The sequence below is a fragment of the Dendropsophus ebraccatus genome, chromosome 11 (assembly GCF_027789765.1).
Source record: "Dendropsophus ebraccatus isolate aDenEbr1 chromosome 11, aDenEbr1.pat, whole genome shotgun sequence".
NCBI classification, from domain to species: domain Eukaryota; kingdom Metazoa; phylum Chordata; class Amphibia; order Anura; family Hylidae; genus Dendropsophus; species Dendropsophus ebraccatus.
This window is the reverse complement of record NC_091464.1, coordinates 38,918,980-38,935,835: the sequence shown is the minus strand read 5'-3', so window position 1 is coordinate 38,935,835 and position 16,856 is coordinate 38,918,980. Positions and strand designations below refer to the sequence as shown.

General features: G+C 41.7%; 1 protein-coding gene across 3 annotated transcripts in view; it reads left to right on the top strand.

Annotated features, from left to right (window-relative positions):
• Nucleotides 1-14,089, top strand: part of RPS6KA3 (ribosomal protein S6 kinase A3) — a 95,713-nt gene extending 81,624 nt beyond the window's left edge. For all 3 annotated transcript variants that reach the window (XM_069945776.1, XM_069945775.1, XM_069945777.1), the window contains 8 exons: nucleotides 2,034-2,156; nucleotides 3,527-3,616; nucleotides 4,496-4,654; nucleotides 5,228-5,389; nucleotides 8,894-8,970; nucleotides 9,158-9,275; nucleotides 9,998-10,138; nucleotides 12,007-14,089. In XM_069945776.1, the coding sequence (XP_069801877.1) occupies nucleotides 2,034-2,156; nucleotides 3,527-3,616; nucleotides 4,496-4,654; nucleotides 5,228-5,389; nucleotides 8,894-8,970; nucleotides 9,158-9,275; nucleotides 9,998-10,138; nucleotides 12,007-12,132 (996 nt within the window). In that variant the 3' untranslated portion in view covers nucleotides 12,133-14,089. The remainder of the gene's footprint in view (nucleotides 1-2,033; nucleotides 2,157-3,526; nucleotides 3,617-4,495; nucleotides 4,655-5,227; nucleotides 5,390-8,893; nucleotides 8,971-9,157; nucleotides 9,276-9,997; nucleotides 10,139-12,006) is intronic.
• The last annotated feature ends 2,767 nt before the right edge of the window (nucleotides 14,090-16,856 follow it).

Below are 16,856 nucleotides of genomic sequence, written 5' to 3'. Positions count from 1 at the left end.
GGAAATACACCAAACATTAATCTGCATCTTCACCACTGCAGAAGCAATGTGTTATGTCAGCAGGAAAATGGCTGCGTGTGTGTTTATGTGAAGCACAAGCAAATGTTCTTAGAACAAACAGATGTTAGATTTTCTAGTGTGTGTGTGTGTGTGTGTTTGTGTTTACCTCTCAGGCCTAGCAAATCCCACAAGCTAGACACCAGCTGAAAAGGGCCCGGTCAGCTACATTAATAGTGAAGTGGTCACACCCCGTTTCATCTAATCACTAAGGGGTTTTTTTAGGCTACAATTTTTGCTCAAAATATCTCCCCTAATCTTCCTAATATCTTCCCAGTCAAAGTCAATGGGGTAAAAAAACAACTCCAAAAAGATTGCATTAAAAGGGCCAAAATATAGGTTCAATAAATGGCTCAAAAACCTAAGAGACCTCAAAACAGTAGATTTGAGATCTGTAGCATGACTTTAGATATGCATTTTTATAAAACCCAGTTGTGTTGTGTACTCTTAAAACTGGTCCCCAGTAAACAATACTGGCAGAAAAGGGCCATTCAGAAACTGCAGTAATGCTCTCATTGTTTAAAGTGAATCTGTCTGCTGCAATTCACATTCCAAACTGCTGACACTGTTAGGTCGAGGAGACACACTGTACCTTTCATATATCAGTATGTGATTGCATAGAAGAAAACCGAAAAAAAGCATTGCTCCACATTATGGAAGTGCAGCAGATATATGAAAGGTAACGTGTTTCCTTCATGGAAAAGCTGTCTAACAGTGTCAGCAGTTTAAAACATGAGCTGCTACTAACAAGTAATTCACTTTAAGGGTGCCTTCACACCTACCGGATCCACAGCGGATCTCGCTTCTGCGGATTCGAAGCGAGAACCGCTGCGGATCCGGTATCAATTCACCCCTATGATGGCACATATTCGCAGCGGGATTGACATCCCGCTGTGAATATGTGCTTTAACTCCCTGGTGCCCGCAGCCCCGCCGTCGCATCCCCCATCCCCGGCGGTGGCACATCCCCCCCCCCCCATCCCGGCCACATCCTCCCCATCAGCCCATCTCCGGCCCGCCGCCACGAGCGTACATTACAGTGAGGCTCCCGGCTCCCGGATCTGAGCGGGACCGGAGCCGGCAGCCTCACTGCCGAGCAGGTACTGTATGCTCTCGGCGGCGGGATGCGGGCGGCGGCGGGCTGGGGGTGGGCTGATGGGGGGGATGTGGGGATGCGATGGCGGGGCTGCGGGCACCAGGGAGTTAAAGCACATATTCACAGCGGGATGTGAATCCCGCTGCGAGTATGTGCTATCATAGGGGTGAATTGATACCGGATCCGCAGTGGTTCTCGCTTTGAATCCGCAGAAGTGAGATCCGCTGTGGATCCGGTAGGTGTGAAGGCACCCTAAGGGTATAAACACACACCGTATACGCAGCATATTTACTGCTGCGATACGCAGCAGATTAGATCTAAATAACTGAACACAGCATCAAATCGGCTGCGTATTTGCTGCGTATCTGCTGCGTATACGATGTGTGTGTTTGTACCCTAAAGTGGTTTTCCAGGCTGAAATGATTGAGTGGCCACTAGAGATGAGAGAACCTCAGGCACGCTCGTGTTCATCCAAACCAGAGAATGCAGGATTTGATTACCGGTGGCTACAGAAGTTTACCCCTAAGGAGTCCTGGAAAATATGGGTACAGCCATAGGCCATAGATTGTATTCATGTTTCCTAGGCAGCCTTAGGGCTGCATCCAACTTCTTCAGGAACTGTTAATTCAATGCTGCATGTTCTCGTTTGGATGAGCCCAAGTGTGCCTGAGGTTCTCTCATCTCTAGTGGCCACTCAATTGCTGATCGGTAGGTTGCTAACAAATTAAAACAGATTGAAATCTTTAAATGACTGATGCTTTTTTTATTACTATTGTCATGGCCGATATATCAGAGCCAGCACAGAACCTGACCATCTCTATAAAGTGATTTTCTATGTGGGAAGCAGTTGATGAATAGTAACGGTAATATTTATATTTCAGCTTCACAGAAATAGCATCCAGTTTACTGACGGTTATGACTTGAAGGAAGATATTGGGGTTGGCTCCTATTCTATTTGTAAACGGTGTATTCACAAGGCCACCAATATGGAGTATGCAGTAAAGGTAATGGTTGTCCCAGAAACTTAATGCTGTACGCTATAGTTTTATTCTTTATATTTATAAGCCTGTTTATAAACAGTGCATACTCCATAGATCATCTCAGCTGACACTTCAGTTATTAAAAAGAAAACCATGAATCAGTTTTTCAAAGTTTTTTGCACAGAACAAAGCCACTTATTACCATCTATGACTTAACACTAAATGCAACATTACCATCTACAGTTGCCTGCTCTTCTGTATCTGCCCACTTGTGTTTTCCCTGGTGGTCACCTTTCTATATATACATAAAAGTGGTCCCTGAAGTTACAATATTAGGGTATAAACCCACACACCGTATATGCAGCGTATTTACTGCTGCAACACGCAGTAAATACGCAGCAGATTAGATCTAAATAACTGAACACAGCATCAAATCTGCAGCATCAAATCTGCTGCGTATACGGTGTGTGTGTTTGTACCCTAAGGCGTTAATAACGCTGCGAGTCGGCTAGGTCCTGGCCAATCAGTGGCTGCAGCTTGGCAACACACTGATTGGCCGGGCTCGAGAGCAGGACGCCGGGACCCCCCGTGGAGCGAGGAGGTATGTATACAGAGCGGAGCGGGAGGCGGCCAGCATCAGAAGGGGTTAAGCGGCCGGCAGATTTACATACACGCAGCGGTCGTTCAGACCGCTGCGTCTATGTACTGACAGTGATCTGCCAGGACCTACCTGACTTGCAGCATTATTAACTTGTTTCTTGAGACTAAAACTATCACAAAATGAAAAATAAAAATGAAGATTTACACATTAACACAATAAAATGCATTGTTTTTGTCAGGTTTATGCCTCCAAGTCACTTAAAGTAGGTTTACTGTATTTTAGGCCAGTAACTAGCATAAATTATGGTGGAACTCTGTCAGCTAGTAGCTGCTATAGGTTTCAAAGGTACCTTACCCAAGCAGGCTTCTACTTAATGGGGTAATCCAGTGCTACAAAAACATGGCCACTATTGCACCACTCTTGTCTCCAGATTGGGTGGGGTTTGAAACTCAGTTCCATTGAAGTAAACAGAACTTAATTGCAAACCACACCTGAACTGGAGACAAGAGTGGGGCAAAAGTGGCCATGTGTTGTAGCACTTTAAGATCAACGTGGTCTAAGTAAACCTGCCCTCCACCAATCAGATATAATGCTACTGCTGTTATGTGGCATGGGGGAACATTGGAGACCCCACAAGGAGTAGTAACCAATCTTAAGCCCCTTTTATTTTCCACCACTATATTTGCATTGTGATGTTATGAGGTTTTTTGTGCATGTATTTTATTGGATACTACAGACAATTGTTCTTTTGTTTTTCCTTATTTCCTTTTTTTTTTTTTTCCCTCTCTCAAAGATTATTGATAAGAGTAAGCGCGATCCAACGGAAGAAATAGAGATTTTACTACGTTATGGGCAGCATCCAAACATTATCACGTTGAAGGATGTAAGTGGCTTGCAGAGTAGCATTGTTTTTATACAAGCGTGCTTTCTTTGTATACATATTCCACTAGTTAAAAATATTACCAGTAGGTGGGTTTATTATTCATTCCTAGAAAATTCACTTCATTCTCAACCAGTTATTATTATTACACAATACAGAAGCTTATGTAATCAAGGATTATATTATTTTGTTCTGGAAAAAATATATATCTCCAGCAGCCTCAAATTGTATTTGGTTTTGTGTACATTGTATAACCATTGTTAGTGCAGGTTTAATAGTTAGGGATGGTAAGAATTTCGATCATCTCTAGTAATGGTATTTACAATGCAACATCTAAAGGAGAACTATCAGCAAGTTAGATGAATCTATAGCCCCAGGGACGCTGAGGAGAAAGGTATGTATCTTACCTTCCTCCTCAGCACTGGTCCCGCGCGGTTAGTCAGGGCAAAATCCGCTTGAGTCCCCTTAAAGGTACTGCCGCGTCACCCGGCCTGCCTCTTCTAATGATAATCAGTTCCCCTTTTAAGTATGTGTAAATCTGGTCAATCATTTTTCTATCCTACAATAGTTGCTGGGCTGTTGACTATAAATCCATGTCAGTATAGAGGGATTTGTGACAGGAGAAAGAAATTGTACTGTCTCGTCTATATGGAAGACTCAGATGTACGCCACTGTATAGACATGCAGCTCCATGTATTGCCCACAAGATTTTATGTATCCATTATCCAACCCCATGTTTATTTAATAGGAGAAAAGTACACCTCCAGACACTTCTACATAATACATGACGTTGTTGTCAGGACTCTACAACAGTGTGGGAGCAGCATTAATGCTCTGCATGCATTAAAGTGTTCTAATCTCTATTCTTGTCATGTGTTTCAGGTGTACGATGATGGAAAGTATGTATATTTAGTAACAGAACTAATGAAAGGAGGGGAACTTTTGGACAAAATCCTACGGCAGAAGTTCTTCTCAGAAAGGGAAGCAAGTGCCGTACTGCACACTATAACGAAAACCGTAGAATACCTCCATTCACAATGGGTAAGAGAGATTACTGTAATGATGCTTTACGAAGGTTGTCATGTGTTTAATGATTAGCTAGACATGGCCCTTTAGCTGCTTTATTGCTTCTAAGTGCAAACAGTCACGTTATTTTTATGGTCATACTTGGGATATAGTAGAGATGCTTAATATGAAGTAGTAAAATGCAGCGTGCACAGTTCCTCCATCTGTGGGGAAAAATGGGGCCATACATTAATCTGTCTGCAGACGTGGCCGGAGTATGCTGGAAATGTATATTAATCAATATATCCATTTCCTGCAACTGCAATAGGTTTGTTAGAGGAACAGAAGTAGCAATGACAATATTGTGACCGATCTTACAAAATCCTATCAATATGCTGGAACAGATCTGTCACGGTGTGCCCCATTAAGTTCTAAGTGTCTGTAGAGAGTGGTCGATATTCCTGTTGCCCCACAGAATGTTGGATGATGTAGAGGATTACACCATTGTTTGAGCTATATAGATATCACATTAGCACATTTGGTTACATGTATCAGAGCCATGGGCCTGGTGGATGTAAGTTCTTAAAATGCCATATTGTTCTTTTGCAGGTGGTCCACAGAGATTTAAAACCCAGCAATATTCTTTATGTGGACGAGTCTGGAAATCCGGAGTCTATTCGAATCTGTGACTTTGGGTTTGCAAAGCAGCTCAGGGCAGAAAATGGTTTGCTGATGACTCCTTGTTACACTGCTAACTTTGTTGCTCCTGAGGTAGTTTACATTTCTTTTTATGAGTTCTTGTCTGTGCAGTCACTCCCTTGGAGGAGCATATTCAATCCTTAGACATGAGCTAGAAGTGTTAAAGGATGAGCTATTATTTTTTTATTCCCTTTGCAGGCCCCTTTGAAAATGTTGTCCATTGTTTACCGATCAATATATTGGATTATTACTCTGGAGGGTTGTCTTTTAGCCTACAGCTTTTGCTGTTGCTGATCTTTATGTTTGAAGTTCTCTCTGCTGACTTTCTCACTTTACATCCTGCTCTTCAGTGCTCAAGCCAACACCTCAGGGACCCGGCCTTGTGTTGACTCCCTAGTTCACTTTTCACCGTTTATTAACGGATTAAATGCCTGTAGCCAGTGTTTCCATAGGCTTCATTGTACTGCCATTAAGTACAGTCCCTGAGATCTCCGCTCAGGAAGCAAAGTACAGAAGCATGTAAGATGACTGCACTTGAAGCTTACCTGTCATTTAAAAAAAAAAAACTTTATTTAGATCACCAATCAGGAAAACAAGCCTGGGGGGGGGGGTGGACTTACCCACCTTCAATCACCTCTGTCCAGCGGCCCCATAGACTTATAAAGTTGCCTGTGAGCCAGGAATTGAAATGAGCTACTATGCTTTTTCTTGCTCATTCTCCTGATGGCCATATACTAGTGTCTTTGGAACACAAACAAGCATGACACATGCTGATAGATAAATCTTCAAACAGCAAAGCTTCGACCAACTGTTGGTTGAAACATCACTGTTTGTCCTGGATATGCAATAAAGCTCATTTGTCCCTCCAATGGATACTGTTGAATTTTTTCTATTTTTGATGTTAACTTGTTGGTAAATTGGGAATACCAAACCAACAGCGTGCATCCACATCTCTACTCACCAGATCTGATTCCTGGGTCCTGGTGGAGCCAAACTGTTCAGTTACATGCTGATAGATGGCAAAAAGTTCATCTGCCTAGTTGTGTGTTTTTTTTTTTTTTTTTTAATAGTCATTGTGCTATAGTTGAAAGCTCTTTTTCATGTCAAGTGGTAGCTCTGCATTCTATCAATAGAAGCACAGACTAGGCCACATATCATGAGAGAGGATATTAACCCCTTTTAGACAGAGCCCTTTGATGCACAAAAGTCTGGGTCATATTAATGCAATGTTCCTTCCGCCTTCTAAGAGCCATAGCGCTTTTATTTTTCCACCTACAGGGCTGGTTGGGGTGTCATTTGTTTGCCATTATCTCTAGTTTTTATTAATATTTTTTCTGATATATAATTTATTAAAATCAGCAAACCTGGTGTGTGTCTTTTTTTTTTTTTTTTCTTCAGTTTACGCTGTTCACTGTGCGGGAACAATGTGATATTTAAATAGATCAGACAATTCCGCACGCTACGATATGTAGTATGTTTCTTTTTTTAATATTTATATTTTTATAATGGGCAAGGGGGTCTTTTAAACTTTTATTGGGAGGGGGTTTATAAGGGTTTTTTAATACTTTTAAACTTGAACTTGAACTTTTTTCATTAAACTTTTTTTTTTTACACTTTTTATTACTGTAAAGCATGCAATCAATAGATTGCATGTACTATGCCATAGCATAGCATAGATCAGTGTTATTGGCGATCTATCTATAGAGTCTGCCTGAGAGCAGACTCTATGCATGAATCGCCGATCCGACAGGACGGAGGTAAGAAGCTTACCCCCGCCTGTCGGCACATGCAATCGGGACCCCCACAGCATGGTTGCGGGGGTCCCGATCACTCAGTGACAGATGCTTGTTCTGTCACAGAGTTCCTTAAACACCGCCGGGATCACAGCTGCCTCTCATTACCCTCAGCTCCCCGGACACTGATGTGAGCGGGATCGCTCTCTCAGCAGCGGTCACGCATACACGTATATATACATTCCTACTGCACGGGGAATGTGCAGTAGGAAAGTGTATATATACATGTTACTGACAGGAAGGGGTTAATTTATCATTGTATAGACCGACCAACTACTTAGACTAAATATGAACATGAATGTATATAGATATATAGATAGATATATGCACCATGATTTTGGCAAACAGCTGACGTGCTATTTGACCACCACCAATAAGAGATTCATGACCTATCCTAAAAAAAGGCCATAGAAGTCCTAGAAAATCCTTCTAATAGCTACAGTTTATTGGTGAGAATATTATTTGGAAACATTCCCTGATCTGCAGTTTTCCTGCAGTTTTATGAGCTTTTACTGCATTCACGTAATTGAGGAGATGTAGAGTCAATAACACTTTCACAATAGAAAATTTTCCATTCTGAAACTAGAATTACACTAGTCTGTGAAGTCATAAGCAGGGAACAGTTCCCATTCAGTTTCGGAGTTTCGCAGATTTCTCCTTTCATACCATATGTAATAGTGCAGGTAATACAGATTCTGGGCAGAGGTCACAGCACTTGTATGTAGCAGATGCATATATATTTATAAACACTTCCACAATTTCTAGGGGACTGTACAACAGCACCCCACCACAATAACACACTTCATTTCTATCTAGCTTTTCTCACTTGCATAGAAACCTCTTTAAGGATAAATTCACACGGGTGATTCTGCCAGGAGTCTCACGCACGGATCCTGGTATAGTGAAGTTCTATGGGGTCACATACCCGCAGCGGAATTTTCATTCCGCTGCGGATATGTGACCTGGCCCTTTAAACCCCCCGCTGCCCGCAGCCCCGGTCCGGAGCATACATTATCTACTTGGCGCCGCGGCTGTGTGAAGCTCTCGGCTCCCCTCGCTCCTCATCAGCCAATCAGTGCACAGCAGCACAAGGGGAGCCGGGAGCTTCACACAGCCGCGGGCCGAGCAGGTAATGTATGCTCCGAGCCGGGGCTCAAAGGGGCCAGGTCACATATCTGCAGCAGAATAAAATCGCAGGGTGAAATCCGGTACGTGTGAAGCTATCCTAAGGGGTTATTCAGGTTTCTGGGCTTAGAAAAACATGGCTGCTTTTTTTCCAGAAACTGCTCTATTCTTGTCCTCATTGTGTGTGGTATTGCAGCTTAGTTCCATTAGTGTGTTGCTGTTTTTGAAAAAAAAAAGCAGCTATGTTTTTCAATCCTGGATAACTACTGTCTACATCTGCAAGGGATGAAATGCACAGCAAGACTTCTTGAAAAACTCTTAACTATTGAAAGAGAAATGCACAAGCCATATAGAGTCCAAATTCTACAACTCAGCTTATTGCTATAAAAAGCACAAGTCACTAGAGGAGCAGCCGGTCAATCATGCCCTAAAGGGATTTTTTTCTAGAAGGTGATTTAGAGAGTACAATGTGCAAAAATGTTAACGTTTTTTATTTTAAGAGCCCTTATCATGGGAGCAGTTGTCTTATTGTTTGCTTTGTTGTTTTCCTTAATGATGTAATACCTTATTGATGACACTTCTGCTTGTTCACGGTCAATGAAATAACTAAATCATTGCAAAATGCATCTGACATTTATACTTTTTGTTGGGTTTTCAGGTTTTAAAGCGCCAGGGTTATGATGCTGCATGTGATATTTGGAGCCTGGGTGTCCTCCTCTATACCATGCTCACTGGGTGAGTGTATATACAGTAGGTGATGTCTAATGATAGTTACATAGCGTGTCTTTCATCCAGAATATGTAGCTGTATTTTATGTAAATGTTTTGTAGATTAGAAGCATTGTATTTTTATCTCCAGATATTTTATTTCTTGAAGCCCATCTTCCCCTAAACGTCAATGTCCTCTATGTATTCGCTTACAGATACACGCCATTTGCAAATGGACCTGACGATACTCCAGAAGAAATACTGGCAAGAATAGGTAGCGGAAAGTTCTCTTTGAGTGGCGGCTACTGGAATTCAGTCTCTGATATCGCTAAGGTCTGTTGTCCTCCCCCATTTAATAATCAATATGTTTTACTTAGTAAATATATTCCTTTCTGTGTAAGCGTCCCATGCTGGGTACCCTAACACCCATCCTTCCCCAATACTACTCTTATGTATGTGAGGACACTGTGTTAAGCACACTGTTGTGGTCACAGTGAATGGAATCTAACATGGTGCATGAAAAGAGGATGAACCATTAAAGTGCACACCTATTAGAACACATTAGGAAACTGTGTAAGCAGGAATGCTAATATTAGCGTAATACTAATACTTCTATTAGCAGCTGGAAAGATCTAAGAATAGTGCAGGAAATTTCAACTTCCCTATGGCTTCCCTGCAAGATATAGACTGCTTCACTACAGCCTAAAGTCTCCAATTAATCTGCAGTTTCTTTCCTGTTTAATGCTTACAGCAATGCTAGAAAAGTTTTAGTTTTAGAAATCCCCTATAGGCGTACATGGAGTTTCCCAGCCTTCTCCATTTTCACATCTCACAGGCTGGTTACACTGCTTTGGAACTGCACAACATAGTTTTCTAAAAACAGTCTGTATAATTTGGGAAATAAATATGCCATATAAACATGGCATCTCTTAGTGTAAAGTGGGAAGTCTATTCTACAAGTGCTCTCTTTTCATGAATTTAGATTTGAATAGTAATTAGTCATGATATGATAAAATATGAGCAATTGACTGGACGATTTGTCTTTGCTTTTATAGGATTTGGTGTCAAAAATGCTTCATGTGGATCCACATCAAAGATTAACAGCAGCCCAGGTACTTAAGCATCCCTGGATAGTGCACTGTGACCAGCTGCCTCAGTTCCAGCTCAACCGCCAGGACGCCCCTCACCTTGTAAAGGTAATGGTGACTATATTCACATTGTACAGTAGTTATTTATACTTAAGTCATCTGACCCTAAAGATGAGTTAATAGAAGCATTGCCATTGCCTCCTCTATTAGCATGCTGCTATAAAGAGCTTCAAGAACCCACAATGTCTGTGCATTATGTGGACAGCCCAACAATGAGAGCTGTATATTCCTCAGTTCTTCTGTGGGGGCACGTCTTGGAAATTAAACACACTGCAGCATATTATAGCTGTCATTCTGCAAAACTTTTTTTGGGACTCTTAAGAGGCTTGTCCAGAGTGGGCAGCCTCTGACAGATCACTTTTAAAGAGGTTATCCACCTTTTATCCTCAGGACTGGCCATTAATATAAGGGTCCTATTCCACGGGCCGATGGGGGCCCGATCAATAATGTAAACGAGCGCCGATCTGCTAGGTTGGCGCTCGTTTACTGGGCGTATTACACGGCCCTTAATCGTTTAGCAAGGGCTGCAGGGACATCATTACCGATGTCTCTGCAGCCCTTTTTTAAACACCAAACTTTACCTAAGCATGTTGCTGACTGACCGCTCAGCCAATCACTGGCCGCAGTGGTCCTGGCCAGTTATTGGCTGAGCAGTCTGTCAGCTAAGACAGGCCGCACCAAAGCTGCTTCTGCGCACGGGACCGGGAGAAAGAAGGAGCGCAGGAGAAGCCCTGCAACATGCTAGGGTAAAGCATGGTGCTTGTGAGATCCTCAGTCGCCCGCCGTGCATCCCCATTCCACGCAGCGATGTGCGGTCGGTGCCCGATGATTTTAGGTTTGAACCTAAATAAACGATCAGCCAATGGCAGGATCATCGGCTGATCGTTGTCTCTATTCCACAGAGTGATAATCAGCCGAATCGGGAAGATTTGGCTGATTATCACTCCATGGAATAGGACCCTCAGACTGGCAGGGGTCTGACTCGCAGAAGCTCTGCTGATCAGCTGTTGAAGAGTCCGTAGTACCTGTGTGAGCACAGCAGCTTTCTCAGTGTTTTCTTCAGCTTGTGTTTGCAATCGCCATATTACCGATAAGAGTTTGTGCGGGGTGATGCTGCTGTATTTTGCACTATTTTATCTACACAATTATAAATGATTTTGTGCCAGATTCACTTTTTAGAAATCTACTAACTAGCGACCTCTTTGTATATTTTAGTATGCTTGCGTTTTACACAGTTAAATATGGCAAAATGCCATCAGCCCATCAGGACCTAAATGTGTTTAAGCTATTACATGTCATTGCCTGCCACTGCCTGCAGGTGACATGAGCAGATCTGTTGTTGTGGAGGTAATCTTGTAATGTGCTAAATCAATGTGGCAGAGAGAGTCTTCTATATGACTAAACAGAAGCCCAAGCTGTGCTTTCATCATTATACATATGGCGATGAACAGAGCAAAATACACTGCAATGCAGATTCTAGTAGAACTGGTGACCTAGTATTGCTCTCCTTTTTGCATTGTCATATAGATATGTCTTATGTACAGTGATGGCCGTGGTTTACCGCCATAGTGAATAAATAATGTGAATAGGATACCTTACTGGAAATGCTGTTAATGCATAAAGCTTTGCAGTTGTTTTATCTCTGGTGCACACTGGCCGATCTGATATTGATTGATATTGATCTGAGATTAATGATATTGATCTGAGATTAATCTCCTAAGGTTGGATGACATAATTTATAAGTATTAAAATACCAATGTACTAACCATTACTAGTATATAAACATAGTACAATATATCATTGGTACAAACATATTTTCTGGTCATATTTTTCATTATACCTTTGGGACACCTTATATCTGAAGAGTCTCCTCTTTTTCATGTGATTTATACTGATCTGTTCTTTTTCCACTACAGGGAGCTATGGCAGCAACATACTCTGCTTTGAACCTCAATCCATTGTCTCCAGTGCTGGAACCTGTTGGCCGTTCTACTCTTGCTCAAAGAAGAGGTATAAAGAAGATTACCTCCACTGCCCTGTGAACGTGAACTCGTATGCTTACAGAGTGCTAGAGCTGAAGTTTCATAGCACAAAACCAAGCCAACAGAGATAGCACATATCAAAAAGACAGTCCGGCAGACACCTGCTTTCTGCTGGCTCACCATCAATGCTGCTGCTTTTTGTCTGTTCTCTCTTTACATTGTTGATGGCAACCCTTCTACCTTACTGACTCGAATAACCAGTCTGTGATATGATATAAATTAAAAGACTGGTCCTCCAATAGAGCGGAGCAATAAGACTTCCTCCCTAGCATGAAGAATACACTGAAACAATGGCAACAAATATTTTTTTTTTTATAGGGAGAGTTTTTAGTCGCCCATCTCAGTGGGTTGTAGATACACTCTTTATTTTGAGCACTTATGTGATTTCCAAAGCTGTGTTCTTTAAATCCTTGTACTCCGTGCCATGCAGACGTTTCAGTTTATTTCATGGCCATTTTCTATCTTTCATTTGTTGCCCGTTTTCTTATTATGCTCTAATTTACCTCTGTGTGTTTTTTTTTTAATTCATTTGTTCTTATGCCTTGTATTGGTTTCACAGTGTAGTCCTGTACATTCTGAGAGGGTGCGTTGGGCTACTGGAGTAGCTATGTATACTTGGGATAGTGCAGCGACGTCACTGCGTCTGAATGTAACATGATCTAACACTTACAGGAGAATATGAGCCTGTTCCTCTAGAGAAATGGCAGTGGAAACTATTGATTGGGCTGCATGCTATGAATTACCACAATGATTACAGCTGCAGTACTTATAGATCATGTACAGCCTATATCTGTCATTATCCTGTAGGGTTTATGCTTTACTGCCTTTTTTTTTTATATAAATAGTACTACATTTGTACACTGTGAGTGTAAATGTCATGAAGCTTTGGCTCTACATAACTCTCTAAATAGTCCAACTTTTAGCTCTCATACAAATTGCTTTGACAGCATTCGGATCACTCATGCCTTGCCTCAGTTGTGTGTACGCAGGGACATGATCAAAGCTTCACATGATGGGAGCTGGGTAGGTTCTTTTATCTATAGCATCTATGATGTGAGAATTCCTGTGCTGGCTGCCATAGGGACACCCCACACTTTCTGTATACGTGAGTAATGATGCTATTAATATAAGCTCTATAGGAACGGTTCATATATTAGCCACTGGGTGTGCAGGCTGCCCTCAGCTTTTCTACTCTATTGATAAAACTAGCTGAGAGAGAGAGAAATGTTCTCTGCATAGTACGATAAGAAAGCAATAGAACACATAAGCATTTATTGATTTTTTTTTTTTTTTTTTTTTTTTAACCCCCTCCCTAAAATACTGATCTCACTAAGCCTTTAGAATGAGTTATGACTGAACTGTGGTCTTATCATACAGCAGGGGAGCTGTCGGCGGATGATATACTGAGATGTAACCTAACTTATTTCAACAGCATATTTAAGCATGGCTGCTTTAACTAGATTAAATCAATTGCAGTGGTGAAGGCGTTTCCTATCAATTCCTATTGCTCTTCCCACTTATTTTCATCCAGTTCTGGACTCTTAGGGTCCATTTACACAGAAAGATTATCTGACAGATTATCTGCCAAAGATTTGAAGCCAAAGCCAGGAATGGATTTTAAAACAGGAGAAATCTCGGGCTTTCCTTTATGACCTGTTCTCTGTTTATAGTCTGTTTCTGGTTTTGGCTTCAAATCTTTGGCAGATAATCTGTCAGATAATCTTTCTGTGTATAAATATATCTTAACTGATGCACCAGTATGTGATTATTTTATTTTAGAATCTTTTTCAATTATCATTTTGCCATTTACATATTTTGTTTCCTCACGGCAAAGCAGACGTCTGGAGGAGATTATTCAGGATACGATTGTGTTGTATAACGGATGAGTTTTCTCTGACGAAAATGATGTGCATTACCAATTAACTGCAACCCAGAATAAAGGGACATTGTACACAAAGGGATGTAATTATTCTGCAGCTACTGTATCTCTGGGGGGAGGGGCTGTGTAACTTTTTTTTTAATACAAATCATAGAGAATATTTTTCTACACTTATGTACAATCATTCTTTATATTAGACTTTGCATGGCATGTCAGTACAATTATAATACTTGAACTATAATTCTGAATCTCTCCCTTTTGCCATCAGTCGGTTTTTGGAAGATGCTTATCAATGCTTCCATTGCAGTAAACTAGAATACAGTGTCATAATAGGTATAATGTAAGGAGCTCTCTCGCCACCTTCCTTGAAATAAATTTAACCATTAACCTTTATTCACTATGATCGATTCTTAATGGTAATCATTGCTTGTACATTTCTCTTAATCAGTTTTGTAATCTTCTAAAGAAAATGCAGACATTTATATAATAAACTTCAAATACCTACATGAATAAGGTTTGTGGTTTTGATGCATGACTGTTTGGAAAAAGAAAAAAAAAATCACTTCAGAAAAGGGCACAAATTAATGTGAATTTGTATACACGAATGACAACATTTTACGAAGAAATAAACTCCATCACCTGCTGTCTCTGCAAAACATAACCAAGAATTGCACCAAAACACAGAAAAAGGTGCAGATCGAAAGAAAAAAAAAATTATATATATATACACACATACACACACATGCGCACACTAGGTGCTCAGAGTTAGGCCCACTTGGGTCATCTTATTGTCCTGGGATGGTGCATACTATTTCATCTAACGGTATGCAACACATTTTTTTTTTCTTTAGCAGTATTGCAATTTTAAATGTCTATCCTATTATTGGTTGGTATTTTGTAACCAAAACCAGGAGTGAAACTGACAAAAAATAGCAATAACTATGCAGGTGCATGCACAAAACCATGGTTTGCCAGACTTAGACCGCCTTAAAGTATGGGTGGAGCGTGAAGTAATCGGTGTGCGGTTTCCACATCCCAGTGTTTTGGGTTTTGTTTTGTTTTTTTAAAGTGGTTTTCATGCCTTATTTTATATCATACGTCATGGTGCTTGTTCAACTGCAGATTGTGTTAAGTGAACGTGGCCTCGCGGCATTAGCGCCACTTAGCCCCACCCACAACGTCACAGTTGGCCCCGCCCCCTCGCGGGCCATTGGAACAGGCTGGCCGAAAGATCTTGACCCCACCCCCTTTACGGCGGCCAACCAATGGGCATCAAGGGGGCGGAGCCAACTGTGCAATTGTGGGCGGGGCTAAGCGGTGATAAAGCTGTGAGGCCACGTCTACTTAATACAATCTGCAGTTGATAAAAGGACACTTTTTACTTAAACAAGCACCATGACATAAGATCTAAAATAAGGTATGAAAAATGCTAAATTTACCCTTTACACCTGTGTAGAGATGTCAGAATGCACAAAGGGGGTGACGGTGTCACTTTAAGGAGGTTGGTGTCTCCTAAATAGTCAAAACAAACAGCAGCAGAAGTCTACTTAAAGCCTGTACATGATGGGGGAGATTTATCAAAGGGTGTAAAATTTAGGCTGGTGCAAACTGCCCATAGCAACCAATCACAGCTCCGCTTTCCTTTCACCAGAGCTGGAAGCTGAGCTGTGATTGGTTGCAGTGGGCAGTATACACCAGGTGTATATTTACACCCTTTGATAAATCTCCCCTGATGTGTCTGTCTTAGTAAATCCCTTTACTAAGTAAACCTTTTAGTGGTACACAGGGATTGCGCTAATTGTAAGGCCCAGCCCTTGAGGAGCACTGTAACATTGTCTATGAAACATCTTCATGGACAAAATAAATTATTGTTTTAGGTAAAGTGCGATTGTCATGATACAGTAGTAAGTGTGTATATAAATACCTATATGTATAGAACATTGGGCACGCAGACCACCAGTTTTTGCCACTTCTGCAGTTGATAAATGGACCGGCTGCTGGCACTGCAAGAGAAGACACCCTGTCAGCAACTCCTCCAATCACTGTTACCACAAAAGCACTTCTAACAGGAACGCTGACTGATGAGTCCCAACTCCAGAAGCAATATCCACCAATTCTTATCAACAGGACTACAGAAGCCGCGTCCTGCAACCTCTGTGTCTGGGGCTCTATGTGCTGAGGTAACTGCTTGGGGCTTCTCCCGTCTTATGACAATGGCACTGTAAGTGTGAGCACTAGTTTTAGAGAAAAGCTAACTCTAGTTGGTTGCTAGTTTGGGAAACTTCCTCTAGCTGCTGCTTATTACTGTGATTATATGAAGCATAGTAGGACTATCATCCCTCCAGGAAATTATCGCAAAAAAGTGTCATGTATTGTTACAAAGGCAAGTTAAAAGTTGATTTCCAGCAGGATATAGATGACACAAAGCTGTATGGGGGAATATATTAAATGGACAAAATATGGATTAACATCCACATCTACCATTCTTGATTATTGGTACAGGGGTGGATTAACTTTACCATGGGTCCCGGGCTGTTCACCAAGCCCACCCCACTGTAACTATGGCGGCACTAGCTTAAAGAGGACCTGTCACCCCCGTTGTCGGGGTGACAGGCTCCCGATCCCCTCATACACGGAGCGTCGGGCTCATCTGAGCAGCGTGTGCGCCGGACTTCCCCCGGGGATATCTCCATCCCGGGACCGGCCGAACAAGCGGGACCCTGCACGATCAAGTAAGTATGAGGGGCTCTAGCGGGGGGTCGGGGGTCTTTTTTTCCTCCATAATGCAGTAAGTAAAGGACCTGTGGGGACATCATTGTCACATGATAAGGTCCTTTTAGTATGT